General features: G+C 41.0%; 1 protein-coding gene across 7 annotated transcripts in view; it reads left to right on the top strand.

The window, feature by feature from the left end:
- The window catches only part of axin1 (axin 1), a 35,525-nt gene extending 17,790 nt beyond the window's left edge, over positions 1-17,735 (top strand). For 5 of the 7 annotated variants that reach the window (XM_056752692.1, XM_056752694.1, XM_056752690.1 and 2 more), the window contains 9 exons: positions 4,108-4,248; positions 5,778-5,874; positions 7,979-8,116; positions 11,071-11,615; positions 11,702-11,872; positions 11,948-12,196; positions 12,427-12,534; positions 13,790-13,939; positions 15,588-17,735. In XM_056752692.1, coding sequence (XP_056608670.1) covers positions 4,108-4,248; positions 5,778-5,874; positions 7,979-8,116; positions 11,071-11,615; positions 11,702-11,872; positions 11,948-12,196; positions 12,427-12,534; positions 13,790-13,939; positions 15,588-15,714 — 1,726 coding nt within the window. In that variant the 3' untranslated portion in view covers positions 15,715-17,735. The other 2 variants (XM_056752695.1, XM_056752696.1) reach the window with 2 other exon arrangements.
- The last annotated feature ends 299 nt before the right edge of the window (positions 17,736-18,034 follow it).

Below are 18,034 nucleotides of genomic sequence, written 5' to 3'. Positions count from 1 at the left end.
CCCCCCAAACTACACCAGATGAAACACTCGTACAACCGCAGACTAAAGCCGGAAGTATGGTTCTCGCCGTCCACATGATGCAATTGTCGTCATCTGCGGTCGTCCGCACACCCCGGCCACGTGCAGCACATTTTATGAGACAGTGTTTGCATGCCGCGTACAACAGCGCATGCGCAAAACAGTGCACTAGTCCACTAGGGGTCAATACACACACAGAAAGTGTGCAGTGTGCGGTTGTCGAAGAAGAATGACACAAAACCAATACGCTGAAACCAAGAACACTAAGCTTAGAAGGGTATCTTTTGTTGTTCTTGTTGATTGCAATGGCGAAAACACTTCCTCAATCATTAATTTTCAATATGTCTATAAATGACGCGACTCTGACAGTCTGGTAGACACACATACTCATTTGTATTGCGCATGTGTTGAACTCGGACGTCCGCCTTTAACTCGTGATGAGTATGCGCAGGAAGCTGTGTTATTAGTTATAGTTATTGGCATAGTTCTTGTTTTAATAGCCCCTTGTTTTAAATGTTAAATTAGTTGATGTCCAGGTGTCCAGCTTGGAACCTCAACGGAGTTGGTACTAAAAAAGTACTGTACCTAGTGGAAAAAGTACAATGCAGTGGAAAAGTGTCATTTGATTTGTCGAATGCATGACTGCATTAAAGGTAATGTACAGTGTAACATAAAAGCCGGTCTCTCTTACCTGTGCTCTTAAACACAGAGCGTCCTTTGAGGGTTTGATCTGTATGAGACTGGAGTCAACTGTGATCACATGCAAAATGGGATGAAAAAGAGCTCATAAATCTTCTGAGTGTGGGAGGTGCACAAATCTCACGAGCAGCAATGCGGACTGTATCTAGGTAATGGTTCCTTTCAGATGCGCATCGTGCTTTTGTCCCAGCAGACTTGCTTTAGATGCAGGGTTTTTAGTGGTAATGGGCTGCGAGGAAAGGCAGTTAAATCCTAATGTGCCTATGTAATGGTTAGTTGCTTTCTTGTTGGTGAGAGATGTCACAGTTATTAATGTGTCGGCGCTCTTGGAATCAGGCAAAGTATGTTATTGGGGGGAAGAAGGCAATCGATTGGTTTTGAATCACAGTAATGATTCAGAGATTCCAGACGCCCCCTGTCTGTTTTAAAGCCTTTGTTTCGTGAAGAATCAAATGGAATGGGGAATGCCGGGCATGTGGAGAAGGCTGCTGAAGGCCGGGATCGTCTCTGAAGGCTTCTGGCTTTTGTCTTATACTGTGAATATTGACATGACTGCTGCTTGAATCATTAGAAGACAGTGGATGGGTTGAGACTGAGGAATAACCGCTGGAGACTGCAGAGAGCCTGGGTCTCTCTCCCCTCGCTTTCCCTTTTTCTACATTTCTATCTATTCGCTTCTGTCGGTTTCTTTCTGTTCTCTGTTTAGACTGGCAATAAAGAGATGTTTCAGCCTCGCTTACGAAGGGTTCAAACAGTGCCTTGTCGTTCCTAAGCACCACACAATAAATAAGCTTTGTTTGCAATGTACTATCATTCTTTTAAACGGAGAGAAATACCACAGCAAAGACCCAGTGCTGTTAAAATAGTAAATGCCTCCTTCTTTAAACTGGAAACTTGGTGCAATTTATCAGATTAGGCGTTTGTTTTACACACAATTCAAACACCTATGTTTTTTTTTGTATTCTGCCACATCTCACAGCTGGGTGTTTAAAGACGGAGACGCGGAGTAAAGTTCAATCTGTATTGTATGGTAGACTATCTTTTCTTCGTTGCTTCTTGTTTTCATCATCTCTGTCATGCTCAAATTGGCCATCCGGGTAATATGCCTCGGTTGTGTCCGCAGGGTGAAAACAACTAAATTGAAAACAACAAACATTTTGTAAATGTTTGGGATGTGCAGACTAGAAGACTAGTTGTTTAAACACTACAGCTCCTACTAGTCTACACAGAAAACAAGAGGCGATTACACGAAAAAAATACACAAAATGCTATAATATAAATTACCTTTACTTAAATGTTTTGTTTAAAAACATTATAAATAACATACTTAAGCAATATGTTTGAAAAAAACGAAATGTTTTAATTTAAGGTCAGATCTAGCAGGCGTTTCCTATGCGACAATTGCAGCATGCTCAGAAATGACCACTTGAAAGACGAGATGTGGTGTTGTTTTGAAGGGAGAAAACTGGTAGGTTTTAGGCAAACTATGCCATATCAAAATGGCATAGTAATAATTTCACTGGAGCCATGTGTTACCATACTGTATTGTGTTCTTACTGCCGCAATGCGAACGGAAGCGCAGAATGCAGGCATAAAACTAAAAAGTAGATAATGATCTAAAGCTACATAAAGTTATGTTAACAGTTACTTAATAGTAAATATTTACATTTTTTAATATTTCAAATTCATGAAAGACTGATTGAGGTTATTTGATGGCAGAATGAGTTGCGGTGGATGCATCTTGAGCACACTCACTAAAATGGAGATGAGAATGTCTCGGCTTCTATATTCTCAAAACTTAGAAATTTTGCGCAGAGTTTGGGTAAAGTATTGTTCACAAACATTGAGCCGACTATCATCATTGCTTAATGCTTGCATTTCCTCAACAAGAACATATAACAATAATATTAACATCATAATCACATGTGGCCTCGATTGTTAAGCCTACGTATGTTCTATAAATTAGCTAATATGGGCTTTATTAACAGCTTTTTCAATCGCTCTGTGCGAGATCAAATGCATTCTGTAGCTTCTTCTGCATTTTGTCCGTTGCTTTGTATTTGCTTTTTTCGTTTACACAAATTGCTTTGCTTTATACATAGTAAAAACATATTTTAAGCCCAGGCTCAGACCAGCCAAAGCAAACAAATGCTCATTGCGTGACTTCTTGCAGTCGCTAAAACGATCCAGTCAGGGTTGGCGCATCAGCAAATGCAGAAATAGTATTGATCAAAATGTAAGGAAAGTGGAACATGACTGTTTTAGCTACATTACATATTGGAATTAAGCCTACATATAGTTTTTGGACTACCATTCTTATTTTTTAGACAAGTCGACTACACGGTTACAAAACTTTAGTTTAAACGACTTCCAAATTAGGCATAGTGCACATCCCTAGTAAATGTAGATACGGTCGAAGCGTTAAAGCGCATTTAGGCAGGAAGGTGCTTTGTAAACATGCAAGTATTAATGCCTTCTGTGCGCTCGGACGTGAAGAATAGATGAGATGCAATCTGTTTGATGTCCTTGAACGCCACAAGACGGTGTCTGGAAGCAGATAATTCAGATTGCTGTTTGTTAGCCAAAGCGATCAGACGGGATTTTTGTTTAGATATTTTCATGTATTTGATACCTGGTTTGATTTTAGAGTGTTGTGAGTCGAAAGGAAAATTCTATCATCGTTTACTCATCATTTAGTTGTTCCAAACACCTGTATAATTACTTTGTTTTGTTAAAAACAGCGAAAGATATTTGGAAGAATGTCTGCAACTAACAATTCGGTGGCACCATTGACTGCCATAGTAGGAACATTTTTATTGTAACTACTTTGTTCTCTTGAACACAAAATAAGTTATTTTGAATAATGTAGGAAAGCTCACAGTTCTGAGGCTCCTTTGACTATCATTTATCTGTGTTCTATCAAACAAAGAAATGTATACAGGTTTGAAATAACTACAGGGCGCTTAATGCATGACAGAAATTTCATTTTTGGGTGAACTATCACTTTAATAAAGCAGTCCTCGCATGAGTAGATGGTGATATAACTGTGTGGTATGTCGTTCTTAGTCTACATTAACTAAATGCAAGATAATTGGTTTTCAGAGAATTGTTTTCATGTTGCCTACGCCCAGACTAAAGTGCATTTTGTAAATGCTTAAGGTTAATAAGATGATTTAGGTTTTGGGTTATTACTACGTTTGTGGTTATTTATTTAAGGAAGAAAAGTAGCAGGTAGGGCACAGAACAATGAGTCACGTGACCGATACGACATATTAGATACATTGGTCATGCATCATGTCAGTGCATAGAAATGAAATGTTTCACCAAAATGACTGCGATTGTTTTCATAATGAAGTCTGACAGGAATCTTCTCTCGTTTTTCATCAACAGGCATTCGTCATGGAGAGAGCCCGTCAATCCATACTACGTGAACACCGGCTACGCCATGGCTCCCGCCACCAGCGCCAACGACAGCGAGCAACAGAGCATGTCCAGCGATGCAGACACTCTCTCCCTGACCGACAGCAGCATGTACGTACACATCTATGCACATAAAGCATACGTTGATCCGTGCACACATAAATCCATCCTCATTCCATTTTACAGCCATTCAATTTTACTGCCGTCAACGAGTCAAATTGGCAGGATTTTCCCCCTCCAAAAAACTCTGCAGAGGCTTAGATATTTCAGCGACGAAGCTTAATATTACTTGTCAGTGGAGTGTCTTAAGCCGATGCTTGCAGCCATCAGCAATGGCTGGTCTCAGAACAGTGTCTCTCGGATGCAGAATTAGTGGCGTTTCCCCCAGCCCTGCTCTGGGAACAGAAACAAATCTGCTCTCCTCTGAGGAGGACCATCTGCTCATTATCCACACCAATGAAAGCTTCTAAATGTCATTACTTATGCTAATTATAGAGCTTCAAATTGGGAGGTATGAGGCGCTGCAAGCTGTAATTTGAAGGCATTGACTTGTTTCCCTTTAAATTAACTTTCCCCGAAAACAAAGGAAATGGCCTTCACGTTGCGCAGGTTATTGAAAGAACAGGAAATGAATTATTGAAAACAAACAAGTTTGGAAAATAAGAGCTTATAATAGAATAAACAGCTTTTTGCCCTTAGGTATAATCAAATTTGTCCGCTTATTTCACAGCTACGAAAGTATTTCGGCCCTATGCTATTATTTTAAATGATTGCTTCGAAATAACACTGAGGATGCGGTCCGCCGGAGAAAATATTTCGACGTTAAATGATATTCTTTTAGGTAACCATTTACGCAAGTAAAGGTGTATTTTTAAACCAGCCAGCTCTAGTTCGCTGTCGGACTGTTCTTTAGCAGAAGAGTACATCTTCCTCCACAGGAAACGAGTTGCTTTTTAAAAAGTGGTTTGATGGGATTTGCTCGAGTGAAGAACAGCAGGAAGAATTTGAGGTGGCGAAGCGGCAACGGGGAGCACGCCGCGTTCAGAGATGGCACGAGTGATCCGCGTTAGGAAAAAACACATTAAAGGCGCAAACATGTGTCTGAAGTGGGCTAGATTAGAGGCCATTATCAGCTGTTCGCCAGGCAGAGATGCAGGGGGGTCCGCAGCAGGACCCTGGGGGATTAAAAGCTCCCTGTGATGGTGTCAACAGAGAGACCTCGAGCGAGATCTGCTCTGAAGTCGTCGCCGCCAGTGCCCTGGGGATTCAGTCGGATAGGCTGAAATCTTGCTTCCGCTTTCGGTTCGCGTGCACTACTCCAATTTCTCTTTTCAGTGTTGAGTACAATAGTCATGTTTTTTCACAAAAGTTGTGTTGTCTGCTCATAATCATTCATATATTTATTGGTATGAGGCAAAAGGAGCATTTTGTTCCCTGTAGATCCGACATTGCTTTATAAGCAGCGGAGGCTAGCCAGATAACAACTAGCAAACTCTGTTAAACCCTTTGTGTTGGTTCACATGGTTTACTATTTTATGTTTGAGCTGAAAACGTGAAGATATTTAAACGTCTATGTTTACTGGAGATATGTTTATCTAGAAATGTAATCTTGAAATCTTTTTTTATGTTCTCCTCAACAGAGACGGAGTCCCACCGTACAGATACCGCAAACCACACCGACGCGAGATACACGAAAGTGCCAAAGTTAACGGGCGAGTGCCACTACCTCATATTCCTGTAAGTATGCTTTGGATTTCCAGAACACCTTGTTGACTCTACAACACATTTTCTGGCTTTACCTTTTCCTTTCCACCCCCACCACTCATTTTAGTCTATTCTCTGCGTCTCCGTCCATCATCTTACGGTCTTTCCTCGGCGTTCTCGCTCGCTCGCTTTTCTTCCCTCTGCCTTGTCTCTCCCATCGGCCCTAAAATGAATGTGCATTCTTAAGATGCACAGCGGTGGCTGGGGAGCTTTGATCATGTGCCGGCGAATAGCTGATGGAGAGTGAGCGAGCGCGAGGGTGCTGTCTAAAGCGTTCCTGATGCTCTCGTCAGCTCTGCCTGCTCTGCCCCAGCAGATGTGAAGCCTCCCTTCTGATGCTTCGGCTTTCCCAGTGCACCAGCTCCCGCATAATTGGAGCCTCTGAGAAAGAGCCCAATTTAACAGAGCAAACATGCACTTCCCCTCACCGGGGCCTTTCACTCAACCTATAGAGACCGAAAACTGGATGGTAGGAATCGAGCGTGTGACGCACCGGAGCCGTTGCGGCGTTTTCTTTTTTTGAATGCGTACCTGAGCGGCAGAAGTACAAACTTTTCCAACTAATATAGCCTTTACTGAATAGTGATTTCCGCCTGTATTATTCTGTACTTACTATTTACTTACCCACATGTCACTCTAAATATTTTTCTCTCATATTTTTGACACACAAAATGGATATTTTTATAGTTTATGCCACATCAGGGAAGTTTATATTATGTCCAGAAGCAAAGTTCAGTTTAGGATTTCATGGTTGTAAAAGAAAGTTGCCCTATGTTGTATTGATGTTTCGGCAACAACAACATAAACAAATGATTAAAAGTTTGTGTTTACATCATATATGTTTGTGTACTTACATAATCATTTTGTATTTATAAACACAAAAACAAACATGTATGGAGGAAATATTTAGACTTAGATTTAACAATAATGAATATTATTATAGAAACTTTTAATTATTATTTTATAATTTTTCTTAAATTGATGTGTATGTATTTATAAACACAAACTTAATATGCACATATATTACTTAAACGTAAACTTTAATTCTGCATGCGAAAAATATTTTAACAATAGTTTATTTGGCTCAAACTTAACTTCTGGTAGACCTGCAAAGAATCAATAACTGTTATGTAGTTTTAATTTAATACAATTAATATACATCAAAATAAAATTATAAATTAATATTAATTTAAATCAAACAAAAAGTAAATTATAACCAAAAGAGTTAACTTCAAGCCAGCTAGTGTGTCCGATGAATACGCCTATAAAACAACCAAAGGGGTTAAAGTGAAATTAGATTTATCCACGTTAACAATCCCACCTCAAACACCCTGCTGCGCTCAAGACGTCTTGACTTGAAAATCGAAGTACACCTGAGCCTCAACCCCCTCTTGCTTGCGCCTTTTCATTGGTTGCTTTCCCCCCTCTGTCGTCTTAAGTTTAAAGAGGCTCTCTTATATTCCGTGAGCGTGGTCTGCAGCGAGAAGGCAGCGTTAGCAACCAAAACGCCTTGTCAAGTCTTGACAGATTCTCCAGTTCCACTGGGCATGTAACCGTGTGGGCTGTGGAGGAGACTGATGAATCTTAAGCAAACAGAAGGGCAGAACAAAGAGAGCTGAAACAGACTTTAGATCAGATTTGGCCCTGTAATCAAATTTTTAACGGCTCCTGTAAGGTTTCATTGGACCTTATCCAGGCGCTGCCTGCAACTGTATTTCTTCATGAGTCTTTTCCTCCTCTGTCTTTCTTTTTTCTCAGTCCAGACTTCTGGAATAACACATTCCCTGGACTTCTGTTGTTTGAAGTCTCTTTGGTTTTATCGCAGAAAATTGCGAAATAAAGCGTCTATATTGAGCTTCTGGTTATCAGTTGTGTGTTCCAGTGTTAATTCTCAGTGGCTACAAAGGTTTCTCAAACTGGCCTGTAATAATGATTTTGATCATTTCAAACGCATTATGGTATGTTCCATCTTCACATATATGTGTAATAGACAACTATGGGTGGTTTTTAAAGAGCGCTGAATTAAATGAGAATGTGACCTTGAGTACTGACTGGTGATTTTCTTCGTATCTATCAGCGCACAAACCGGATGCCAAAGGATATTCACGTGGACCCGGAGAAGTTTGCAGCGGAGCTGATCAGCAGGCTGGAGGGGGTGCTGAAAGAACGCGAAGCGCAGGAGAAACTGGAGGAGAGACTCAAGAGGGTTAGACTGGTGAGTGCATTTCAGCTACCAGGCCTAACTCACGATTGTCAGATGAATGTGCAGCATGAATTTTACAATATGCAGCGTTTCAAAATGTTCAAAACTGTTCCAGTTCTAAAAGTAAATGTTGAATTCTATCTATTGTGAAAGTGCGATTATGAGATTGCGACGGTTTTGGTTATGTATTTATGAGCAGCTTGTCTGGGAAGCACGGCTCTTTGATCAATTGTAAGTGCTGCACCATCTGAAATCACTGTGAGTTTGAGGCGCTTATTAGATGCATTTGAAACAGCAACACCGGTCAAATATCATAATTATAAACAAACTTTATTATCATGAAAATATCTGAGAAGGCTCGATAAACTGTCCGTTTCTCAATTGCAAGAACGGTCTTGTGTTCTCGTGGAGAACTTGGACGGACACGCCACGGCAACTTCAGGTGGGTTCCGTTCGCGCACAAGGCTGCGTTTGATGCATCTTATATCGAGAACACACCCGGGGACTTTCATGCATTCTCTGTTCATGTGTTCTTGAGAATTGGATCTGAACTTTGAGGGTTATTGATGACGTAGAGCGAGGACACAAGACCGATGAAGAACACATTGAGTAACGGATGGAGGGAAAGAAGCATTTCCTGGAACTACGAGTGGTGTTGTACTTCTACTGTGGTGCTTATTTGGAGTTTCTGTGCAGGAGCGCCCTCTGGCTTCAGATTCAGCAACATTGAACCGTACTTCGTAACAAATCGCTCCTTGTCTAATTGGCTTTGTAACTCTGTCTCCTCTCCACAAATAAGCTTTTGTGTGGTGGGCGTTCTGGTGCAATATGGCTGCCGACGCATCATCCAGGTGGATGCTGCAAGTTGGTGGGGGTTGAGAAGATCCCCCTTCCACGTAAAGCGCTTTGATTGTCCAGAAAAGCACTATATAAATGTAACAAATTATTACTATTATTGCGTAATCACTTGCGTTTTTTTAAGGATTCGTCATGCAGCCCTATTCTGAACCATGACAGAACCCCCGTTGAAGAAACTTGAATCAGCCCATTAGTCAGTTCAGATAACCCAGAAAACTCATAATGTAGTATTCTAAAGTAGAAATATGTCGTTTTTCTGTTTCGCTTGTGCAAAAATCGCAAAGCTTTGTTATTCTGGCTCTTTATGAGCGGGGTGGCCGGATGCCTTCTTAAGATTTCCTGGCTCATCAGTGCGACTCTTCTGTCTCTCTTTCTTCAGTGTCAGGTGAATCACTTGTCAAGATCCACCTACTTGCCAGTCTGCCTGGGTGTAATGACTTTGTTTGAAGTCAGTCGGGGCGTGAAGAAATGCTTACACACACCGCAAATGGGAATCTTTTTCTCCACACATAGCCAGGTGTTAAGTCCCAACGAAGGTTATTTATGTAGTCTGGTCTCCTGTAAGAGGAACTTCTGTCACGGAACAGCGACTTTCTGTTATTAAGACACCGAAAGAGGAATGTCAGTGTCTTTTTAATTGATACTCTCAGCGGTCCTTCACATGTGGAGATTAGCTCTCTGTTCTGTGAAGGTATTGAAGTTTACTTTAGCACATCAGATATATCCAGGATTACTAAGGACTAAGCAGGGACAGACTTGATTCGAACATATATGTATTTTGGTTGGGCAATTTTAGACATTCTCTCCGAGATATAAGATATTTATTATTGCTGGATAATTAACAACAGACTGTGATAAGCATCGAAGCGTCCAGTTTAGAGGTCGAATCACCCACAGAGGGCAATCATAAATTGGCTGGTTTGCGCATTGCGGCTGTGTTCTGTTTATCACCTCCTCCACTGTTTTTGGCACGATCTGTCAAAGATCTGTGTCTGGAGAGCTGACCTCCACAGCTGTTTAGTACGAATAAAAATATGCATGAGCCAAATCCTCAAATCTTGTCGGGCTTTGCTACCTGGAGAGAAATTCAAAGCATTGCAAACAGATTTCCTGCTGTGTCCTGAGGGTTGATGGTTTTTCCATAAAGGAGAGTAATATATAAAACTGCACATTTGATATGAATATTGGTGCAAAACTACAGTAAATGTTGGATTCAGTATGCTCAAAAAACAGAGACATTAACATGCAGGGAACAGTGAGGAGTTTTTAGGGGGTCATGAAAGGTGTTCAATTATATTGAACACTGTGAACTTCTTTAGATTTCAAACAAGAAGCTGTTTTCATTAACAAAGCACTTCAGTTCTCATTGTCTCAATCTATCAATGTAGAATGAATAAAATGCAAGACTCTGACTTAAATGTAGTCCAGATTTGTTCATATTAATACAGTTTATTTGTGATTTGATGAAAACATCTGATGTCTTCGCTTAAAATAAGATACATTTTTAAGTTGAGGAAATTCCAAAAGGAAATGCTGCTGTTGATGTGTTTCAGGTCATTGTCTGAATGTGAATGTGAGTAACAAAGGCATTTCAATAGAAGTGTCATCTTGTCTTTCTTATGGAAGGAGGACATCTGCTGGTTTAAACCGGTTATTGCATTATTATTTTCATTGTTCTCTGCTGCTTTCTGTCAGATATCCTAAAGTTCCCATCATATTTTCTTATCAATTAATTGTTTTTAAGTTTAACTTGGTGATGGTTCACCCAATAATGAAAATTCTGTCATTGTTTACTCACGCTCTTGTCATTTCGGACCTTTATGACGTTCTTTCTTCCACAGAACACAAAAGATATTTTGAAGAAAGTTGGTAACCAAACACCATTGGCCCCATTTACTTCTATTGTACACAAAAGCAGTCTAAAAAAAGTCAATGGGTGCCAGTTAACAACATTCTTCAAAACATCTTCTTTTGTGTTGTGCAGAAAGACATATAGGTTTAAAATGACAAAAGCCAGTAAATGATGACAGAATTTAAAAATGTTTAACTTAGAAAAATCTCATCCAAAATCATACACTTAACATTTTGTATTTTCATCTCTTCTGTAGGAAGAGGAAGGCGATGATGCTGACATCTCCACAGCTCCCTCTCTGGCCAATCACAGGATTCCTCCCGTCCACGTGCAGCATTACGGTGGTCGCTACTCTGAAATGAGCTACAACGGGCTGCAGCTGCGAGACGCGCACGAGGAGAACCCCGAGAGCATCCTGGATGAGCATGTGCAGCGCGTCATGAAAACGCCCGGGTGTCAGTCTCCTGGCACCGGCCGCCACTCTCCCAAGTCCCGCTCCCCAGATGGGCTGCCGGCGGGCAAAATGTCAGGTGTGATAATGCCGACATCTGGTGGTCAAGGCAAACACCAGGCTCGACTGGGGCCTAAGGGTGAGGCGGCCCACATGCACCATCACAAACATGTTCACCACACGCACTATGTTGCCGGAGGAAAACCCAAAGAGCAGGCCGAGGCGGAAGCCATGAGGATCAACGGTGGCTTCGCTTGGAACATGGAGCAGCACCACAACGGATCCAAGTCGCGGAACTATGCGGACGGGATGAGCGTCGGCCCGAACGCCACTGACCCAATGGGTTACGGGTATGTTCCTTGATGCTTTCGTGTCTTGTATCAGTGGAAACGGTTTCAAACAACAGCGTTAGTTATTTCGATATTTCTCATTACAGCAGTAAAGGCAGCACGCTATCCAAGCGAACCGTCAGGAAAGGAGATGACGGACGGAACTTTGAGATGCGAGATCCCTTCCAACCCGAGGACAAGGAGAGGAACCAGAAGATTCTACAGTGGATGATGGAAGGAGAAAAAGAAGCTGGACGATACAAAAGAAGCCCTTACGGGTGAGTCCACATCTCTATGAGATGAAGATTTTTTTGGGATTATATTTTAATCTTTTTTTTTTTCTCACGCTTCAGGAGCATCTCGGGCTCCAAGAAGGTCCAAAGTCACGAGGTGTCGAGGCCCAGCTCTGTGGAGCGCCCAGGAGCAGTTCACCCCTGGGTCACCGCTCAGCTCCGCAACAACGTGCAGCCTTCGCATCCCTTCATCCAGGATCCGACCATGCCCCCCAACCCCGCCCCCAACCCCCTCACGCAGCTGGAGGAGGCGCGTAGGAGGCTCGAGGAGGAGAAGAAGAAATCTGGTACTTTGCAGGCCAAGCAGAGGTGAGCGTTGCATCCACTGGTGCTAGAGATTCTCAAATGTTTTCAGCGTGAGCGTGATATTGGTAAACTTAATTTTTAGCATGTTGTGAAAATCACAGGCTGTTTGCCACAACAATACAACAACTCAGGCTTGCTCGCACGCATTACATTCTTCTCGGGTACATGCACATATCGAGACGTTCCAAGCCTGCAATAGCAGCTGGCGTGTCTAATTCAGGGTTGTTCCTCAGGTATGTGATGGAAGTGATCCAGAGGGGTCGCGCCGCTGTCAGGCCCGCTCTGATTCCCCTGCTCAGTTTGGTGCCAGCCGTCTCCGACACGGAGCTCTTTGAGACAGAGTATGTGTCCGTTGTTTTAGCGTTCCGTCCACCTCATGCTTCCCCATAGAGCACGTCATCTCACGCCACCAGTACATGCACATGCATGTATACACCGGAGCTGTTGCATGTCTGCCCTCATGTAGTTCACTAACCTTGTTTGTATGTGTATAGCGACCCCCTTGTCTTCATACTTCAAGTAGCGTAGTTGGAATCAAGTATGGATTTCAATGTTGTAGCGCATAGTTCTGTCGGTTTTAAGGGTCCAGTGTATGAAATATAGCCGCATCTAGTGGCAAAATTACGAATTGCAACCAACAGCTCACCCCTACTTACCCCTTTCGAAGAATTACGGTGGCTCCCACAAAACTAAGATGTCGCCATGTTTTCACGCTGAAGGAGATAACGTATTTATGAATAGCTCTGTAGAGCAGTTTGTCTCTTTAGGGCTACTGTAGAAACAACAAGGTGAATTTCATGTAAGGGGACCCGCAGTGTGTGTAAATAGAAATAGCTCATTCTAAGGTCATAAAAAGATAACACTTCATTATGTAAGGTCTTTATACACCTCTGAAGACATAGTTATGTACATTATATTGCATTGTCAATAGAGACTCCAACAAATGACACACTGGACCTTTAAAAGATTAAACATTGAATCAAATTGATGATGTTTATGTCACATCAGTATTGTTGCGATTCTAGTATCTTGTTGTGTCATGTGAATCACAAAAGGAAGTAAACAGTTAATCTAGGGTGATTGTTCTTTACAGGAGGGTCACGCGCACAACAAGCAACTACTGGCGGGTGTGATTATGTTTAGACTCTTCACTCGAATCGTTGCGGCTCCATGCTGATGGGCGGAAGAGAGCGAGTCGCCACTGACGTGTGCCGTCTACCTGCTCCTCATGCAGATATGCAGTTTAGTCACATCAAAGCTTTAGCGTGGGGGAGATGAAAGCAGCCCTACACAACAGTGCCAAGCTTTTTTCTTTCGAGTAGGGGAGCATTTGTCAGGCAGAATCTAGAGCAACAGCTCCGTTTTAGTAGGCAGGACTCGAACAGGCCTTCGGTCGGGTTAAATTGGGAACGAGTGGGTAGTAGGCGTTTTCAAAAAATAAGGCTTGGGTCCAGATATCCTTCGGGGACATTGTTTTTTATTTTGCCTCTGAGATCGCAAGCCCCATCATTTTGTCCAGTGTTGTGTGTTAATAGTCTGTGATAAGGAAAGAACGCTTGCATTTGCTGTTTTTAAGTAGAGTGTGGTTTGTTGCAGACACAAGAATATGAAGAAGCAGCCCTGTGAGAACATCACTGTGGCGTATTACTTCTGCGGAGAGCCCATCCCGTACAGAACGTCCGTTAAAGGGAGGATTGTCACCCTGGGACAGTTCAAGGAGCTGCTGACCAAGAAGGGGAGCTACAGGTAAAGCCCCACTTTATTTTTTCTTGTCGTTTGTAGACGAATGAGACCATCCATATTATTCAGTTTAAATGCTTTAAGTGTTCAGTCCTCAAATAGCTGAATATAATGTTATATTATGATAATATAATTGTGTAGAAAGTCTACATTTCAGGGTTCAACAGTAAGGATTACATGGGTCTGGTGTTACATGAGTTTTTGGCCAGTTTACAAAAGAGTAGTCACTAGTTGTGTAACGATACTTCGTAGTATGATGCAAAAACAATGCGCATCCACGAGAGATGTGGATATTTCACGATGTTCTTTTAATTTTGTTTGTGAATGGGCAACAATGCATATCCAGTAATACTTTATCTTTTCAGAAAAATTAAGGTAATGAACTGGTTTAATTTAACTCTAATGTAAAGTAAATTGTCAAAACAATTAAATTGTTGTATGGAAAATTTAATTACACCAATTAAATTACTTAAAACAGTTAGATTTTAGTAGACTAAACATAATGTAGATTGTATCGACTAAAACTAGACTGAAACTAAAATGATGTGCAAATCTGCAGTACAGAAGGTTCAGTTAAGCCTTAAAATGTTGTATGTGCAACTTACTGAAATAGTTAATATTTTGAAAATCAATGTTATTTGAATTTCAGATTGATTTTTAAATTTTGTTCAAAATGTTGTGATGTATCGTACCCCGAACCCAGCATCAAGATATGTACCGAATCGTTACATGTATTGTTACACCCCTAGTAGCCCCTCTATCATGCAGTATTTTCACCATCTTTCATATTTTTTATGCTTTTGTATGTTATGATAGGTTAAACATTCAGTTGCAATGTTAACATTCTAAAAAGTGCTGGGTTGTTTTTGACCCATGCTGGCTAAATATTGGACAGAACACACTGCTGTTAAAATGCTTTAATCCAATTGCTGGGTTGTGTTTACCCAACCATTAGAGGAAACAGCCCAGTAGTTTTGTTGAAATAAGCCTGCATTGGGTCATTTTTAACCCAGCAGTGTGTTCTGTCCAATATTTACCCAGTATGGGTTAAAAAACAAACCAGGGTTTTTTTGAGTTTATAAATTCAGGTTTTATCCTGATTTAATATCCAACTGGTTAACATACCACAATAACCTTAAATGTCTCTTGATGTCCCATTGGAAGCAATGTTTTGAATATAAACATCAAATGAGGTTTTACAAGCAAAAGTATATATAAAAAAGTAAATCTATATATTATCAAACAAAACTAAATAGTTTTCATTTGTTTCAGCAAATTGAAACCTTTTTTTGGTATAGACAACATTTAATAAAACAATGAGTGAATGTTTACGTTTATTTCCGTCTGAGAAATATTATAAATATTTTTGGCCCATTTAAGATTTTGTTATTCTTTATTATTATTTGTTATTTCTTTTAATCGCTTTGGATTAGAGCGTCAGCTAAATGCCTAAATGTATTATAAATGTAATTTACGCAGCCAGTGAATTGCTGACAGAGCAAAGAAAACGTCTGAACTTCTTGGAGAAAAGTCTATTGTTGATCCCTGTTCATATCTTTGAGACAAGATAACAGATTTACCGTATTTACTTTTAATCCCATCTGAGATCTCACAAGTACAATTCACCTTCACTCTCTGTCCCTCACCACCACAGGTATTATTTCAAGAAAGTAAGCGACGAGTTTGACTGCGGAGTGGTGTTCGAGGAGGTGCGTGAGGATGAAGCCATTCTGCCCATCTTTGAGGAGAAGATCATCGGAAAAGTCGAGAAGATTGACTGAAACAAGGCGGAAACTGAAAGGAGAGAAGAGAGGGAGAAAGGAGGTGCTCTGGAGTTGTGGAGTTACGGGAGGGAGCGGTGTGGAGGTGCTGAGAGGGTGTATGGACGTGCAGGAGAGAGTGGAAAGTACACTATTTACTCTAAGGCTTCAACCTCTGCACAACAGCTGCTCAGCTTAACATCACTGCATTGTGCCGAGAGCCTTTGGACTCACAGAGGGGGAAAAGCGAGACGGTGTTCTCTCACCTTTGGTATATTTCTAACTCTGAAATGTAATGTAATGTAGCAATGTAAAGTTAGACTAGAAAAAAGTACTATGAATATGTTTACTAAAGCTGCATATTTTTGATATGACGTATCAGAAGGAACATATCCTTTCTAATTTAACAACTCTTGTAATTTTATATGTACTGGTACCAGATGTGTACAGACTGTCTGTTTAAAAGCAAAAAGAGAAAGTTTTATATCTATTTAAATATTTAAAAAAAGGACAAAAAAAACACCTGTATCAAAGCTGCGGGCATCAGCCCGAGAAGTTTTTTTTACGAGACTCGAGGAGGCAGTTTGAGACCAGAATGGCAGAAACCATAGCTCACGCTTTACCAAGTGCTTTTAACTCATACAACCGGTTTTTAATAAGTTAGGCACGTAATCGAGACGCGCCGCTGCGTTGTGCATTGATGTCAAACGAGAGAGAGAGATTAGCTTTGAGCGCAGGTCCTGTTCGCCGATGCACGGCCCCTCTGTGGCTTTGAACTTGTTGCTCGGTCACATCGTTATCTGTGTGATGTCACAACTTGCATAATACTCCCTCACCTCTTCACACGTGAAAGGGATGAAATTACCCGTGCAGGTGAACGAACAGAGCATACCAATGTTACTAAAAGATATATAGGCATGTAGTTTGTATCCATAACACGTGAGGATGAATTGAGTCATTTTGGATCAGCTTAGAGGGGACATGGTAGGACGAGTGAATGTGTACGTGGTTGGGGTTGTATGAGCGCACGTGCGTGTGTTCCCGGGGTCCATATAGAGTGCCATTGGATGACATAACAATCATGTTTACACTTACCTTAATGTATTTCAGTAAAAGATACAAATAGAGAATTGTAGCATTTTAGCTTAACATGGCTAATTCTGGTGCCTGGCGAATATGAATGGTTTCGTGGTCAATTTAGCCGAACATGGTCTGCATTGAGATCATGAAACACCAAAGAGAACAAAATATCTTAGGAGTTGAATAAAATCCATTTGCGGATAACGTAAATGAAGCTCCACGATTACAACGCAACGCTTTCAGGTTGTGTGTTGTAACGTACGCCGGTGCTGATCTGCGATGTGTACTGACCGCTAGGAACGGGCTGGCGACGACCAGACGTGGTGCTGTTATAATGTTAGAACGCTTCTTGTTGTACTGGCATCCCATCTTCCTGTGTTAGCAGATATTTTAAAATAAATCCCCATTTTAAGTTGTTGTGTCATTTTATTTTTTTTATCTCGTTTTTCCCTCGTTCAGTTTGAACCATGTCAGTCCTCCATCCACTTGAACAATATGGGTACTCACTGCAGAATGTCAAACATTTCTCATGTTCCTTCGAATCGTCTTGATTTTCCCGTAACTGTCACAGTGCTTTTCAGCGGGGATGTAAAGTCTGAACTACTGTGAATAGCCTGGACGTGAGCTCGTTTCACCGAACGATGGATTTCCTGTATATAGACATCACAGAGTGCCTTTCTGACCACGCTCATCTCCGATTCACTGTCTGCTCTCCTCACCCCACGCGTCTAGTACCATGGACATGCATTATGTTTTTAAGAACTTTTTTTGTTTGTTTCCTATGCGGCGAGCATCGCCACACTTCAAGTCTTTTTGTAAATATGTACATTTTTCTCTGTGTCTTCAACTACAACCAGCAACCACATTTGGATATTTAGTGCCCTGGTTCTGCTTCAGTTCGCAGAGTTGTACAGTTATCAGTTTATGGTACTTTGGACAATAAAGACATGTAATAAAATATATGCATTGTTCCTTTGTGTCTTATTAATTTGTGTAGGGGTTCTAAGCTTTTTGACAAGGCCCCCCATTTTATTCAACAATAAGGCTCCTACTCACAAAAACTATATAAAATGACATAAAATATTTTAGAGCTTGTCGTTAAGTGAATATGTGTTTCCTCATTATAAAAATGGCCAAATAATAAGAAAAATGTCGTTTTTAAAAATGTATTTCAAAGCTTATTTGAAGTGATTCTCAAAAGGGGGTGCCATATTATTTAACAGACTGAACCAATGATGGCTTATTTTGTCTAATTCTATCC

The sequence above is a fragment of the Triplophysa dalaica genome, chromosome 7 (genome assembly GCF_015846415.1).
Source record: "Triplophysa dalaica isolate WHDGS20190420 chromosome 7, ASM1584641v1, whole genome shotgun sequence".
NCBI lineage: Eukaryota > Metazoa > Chordata > Actinopteri > Cypriniformes > Nemacheilidae > Triplophysa > Triplophysa dalaica.
Note: the sequence above shows the minus strand (reverse complement) of the source record. Positions and strands in the feature narration are given on the sequence as shown.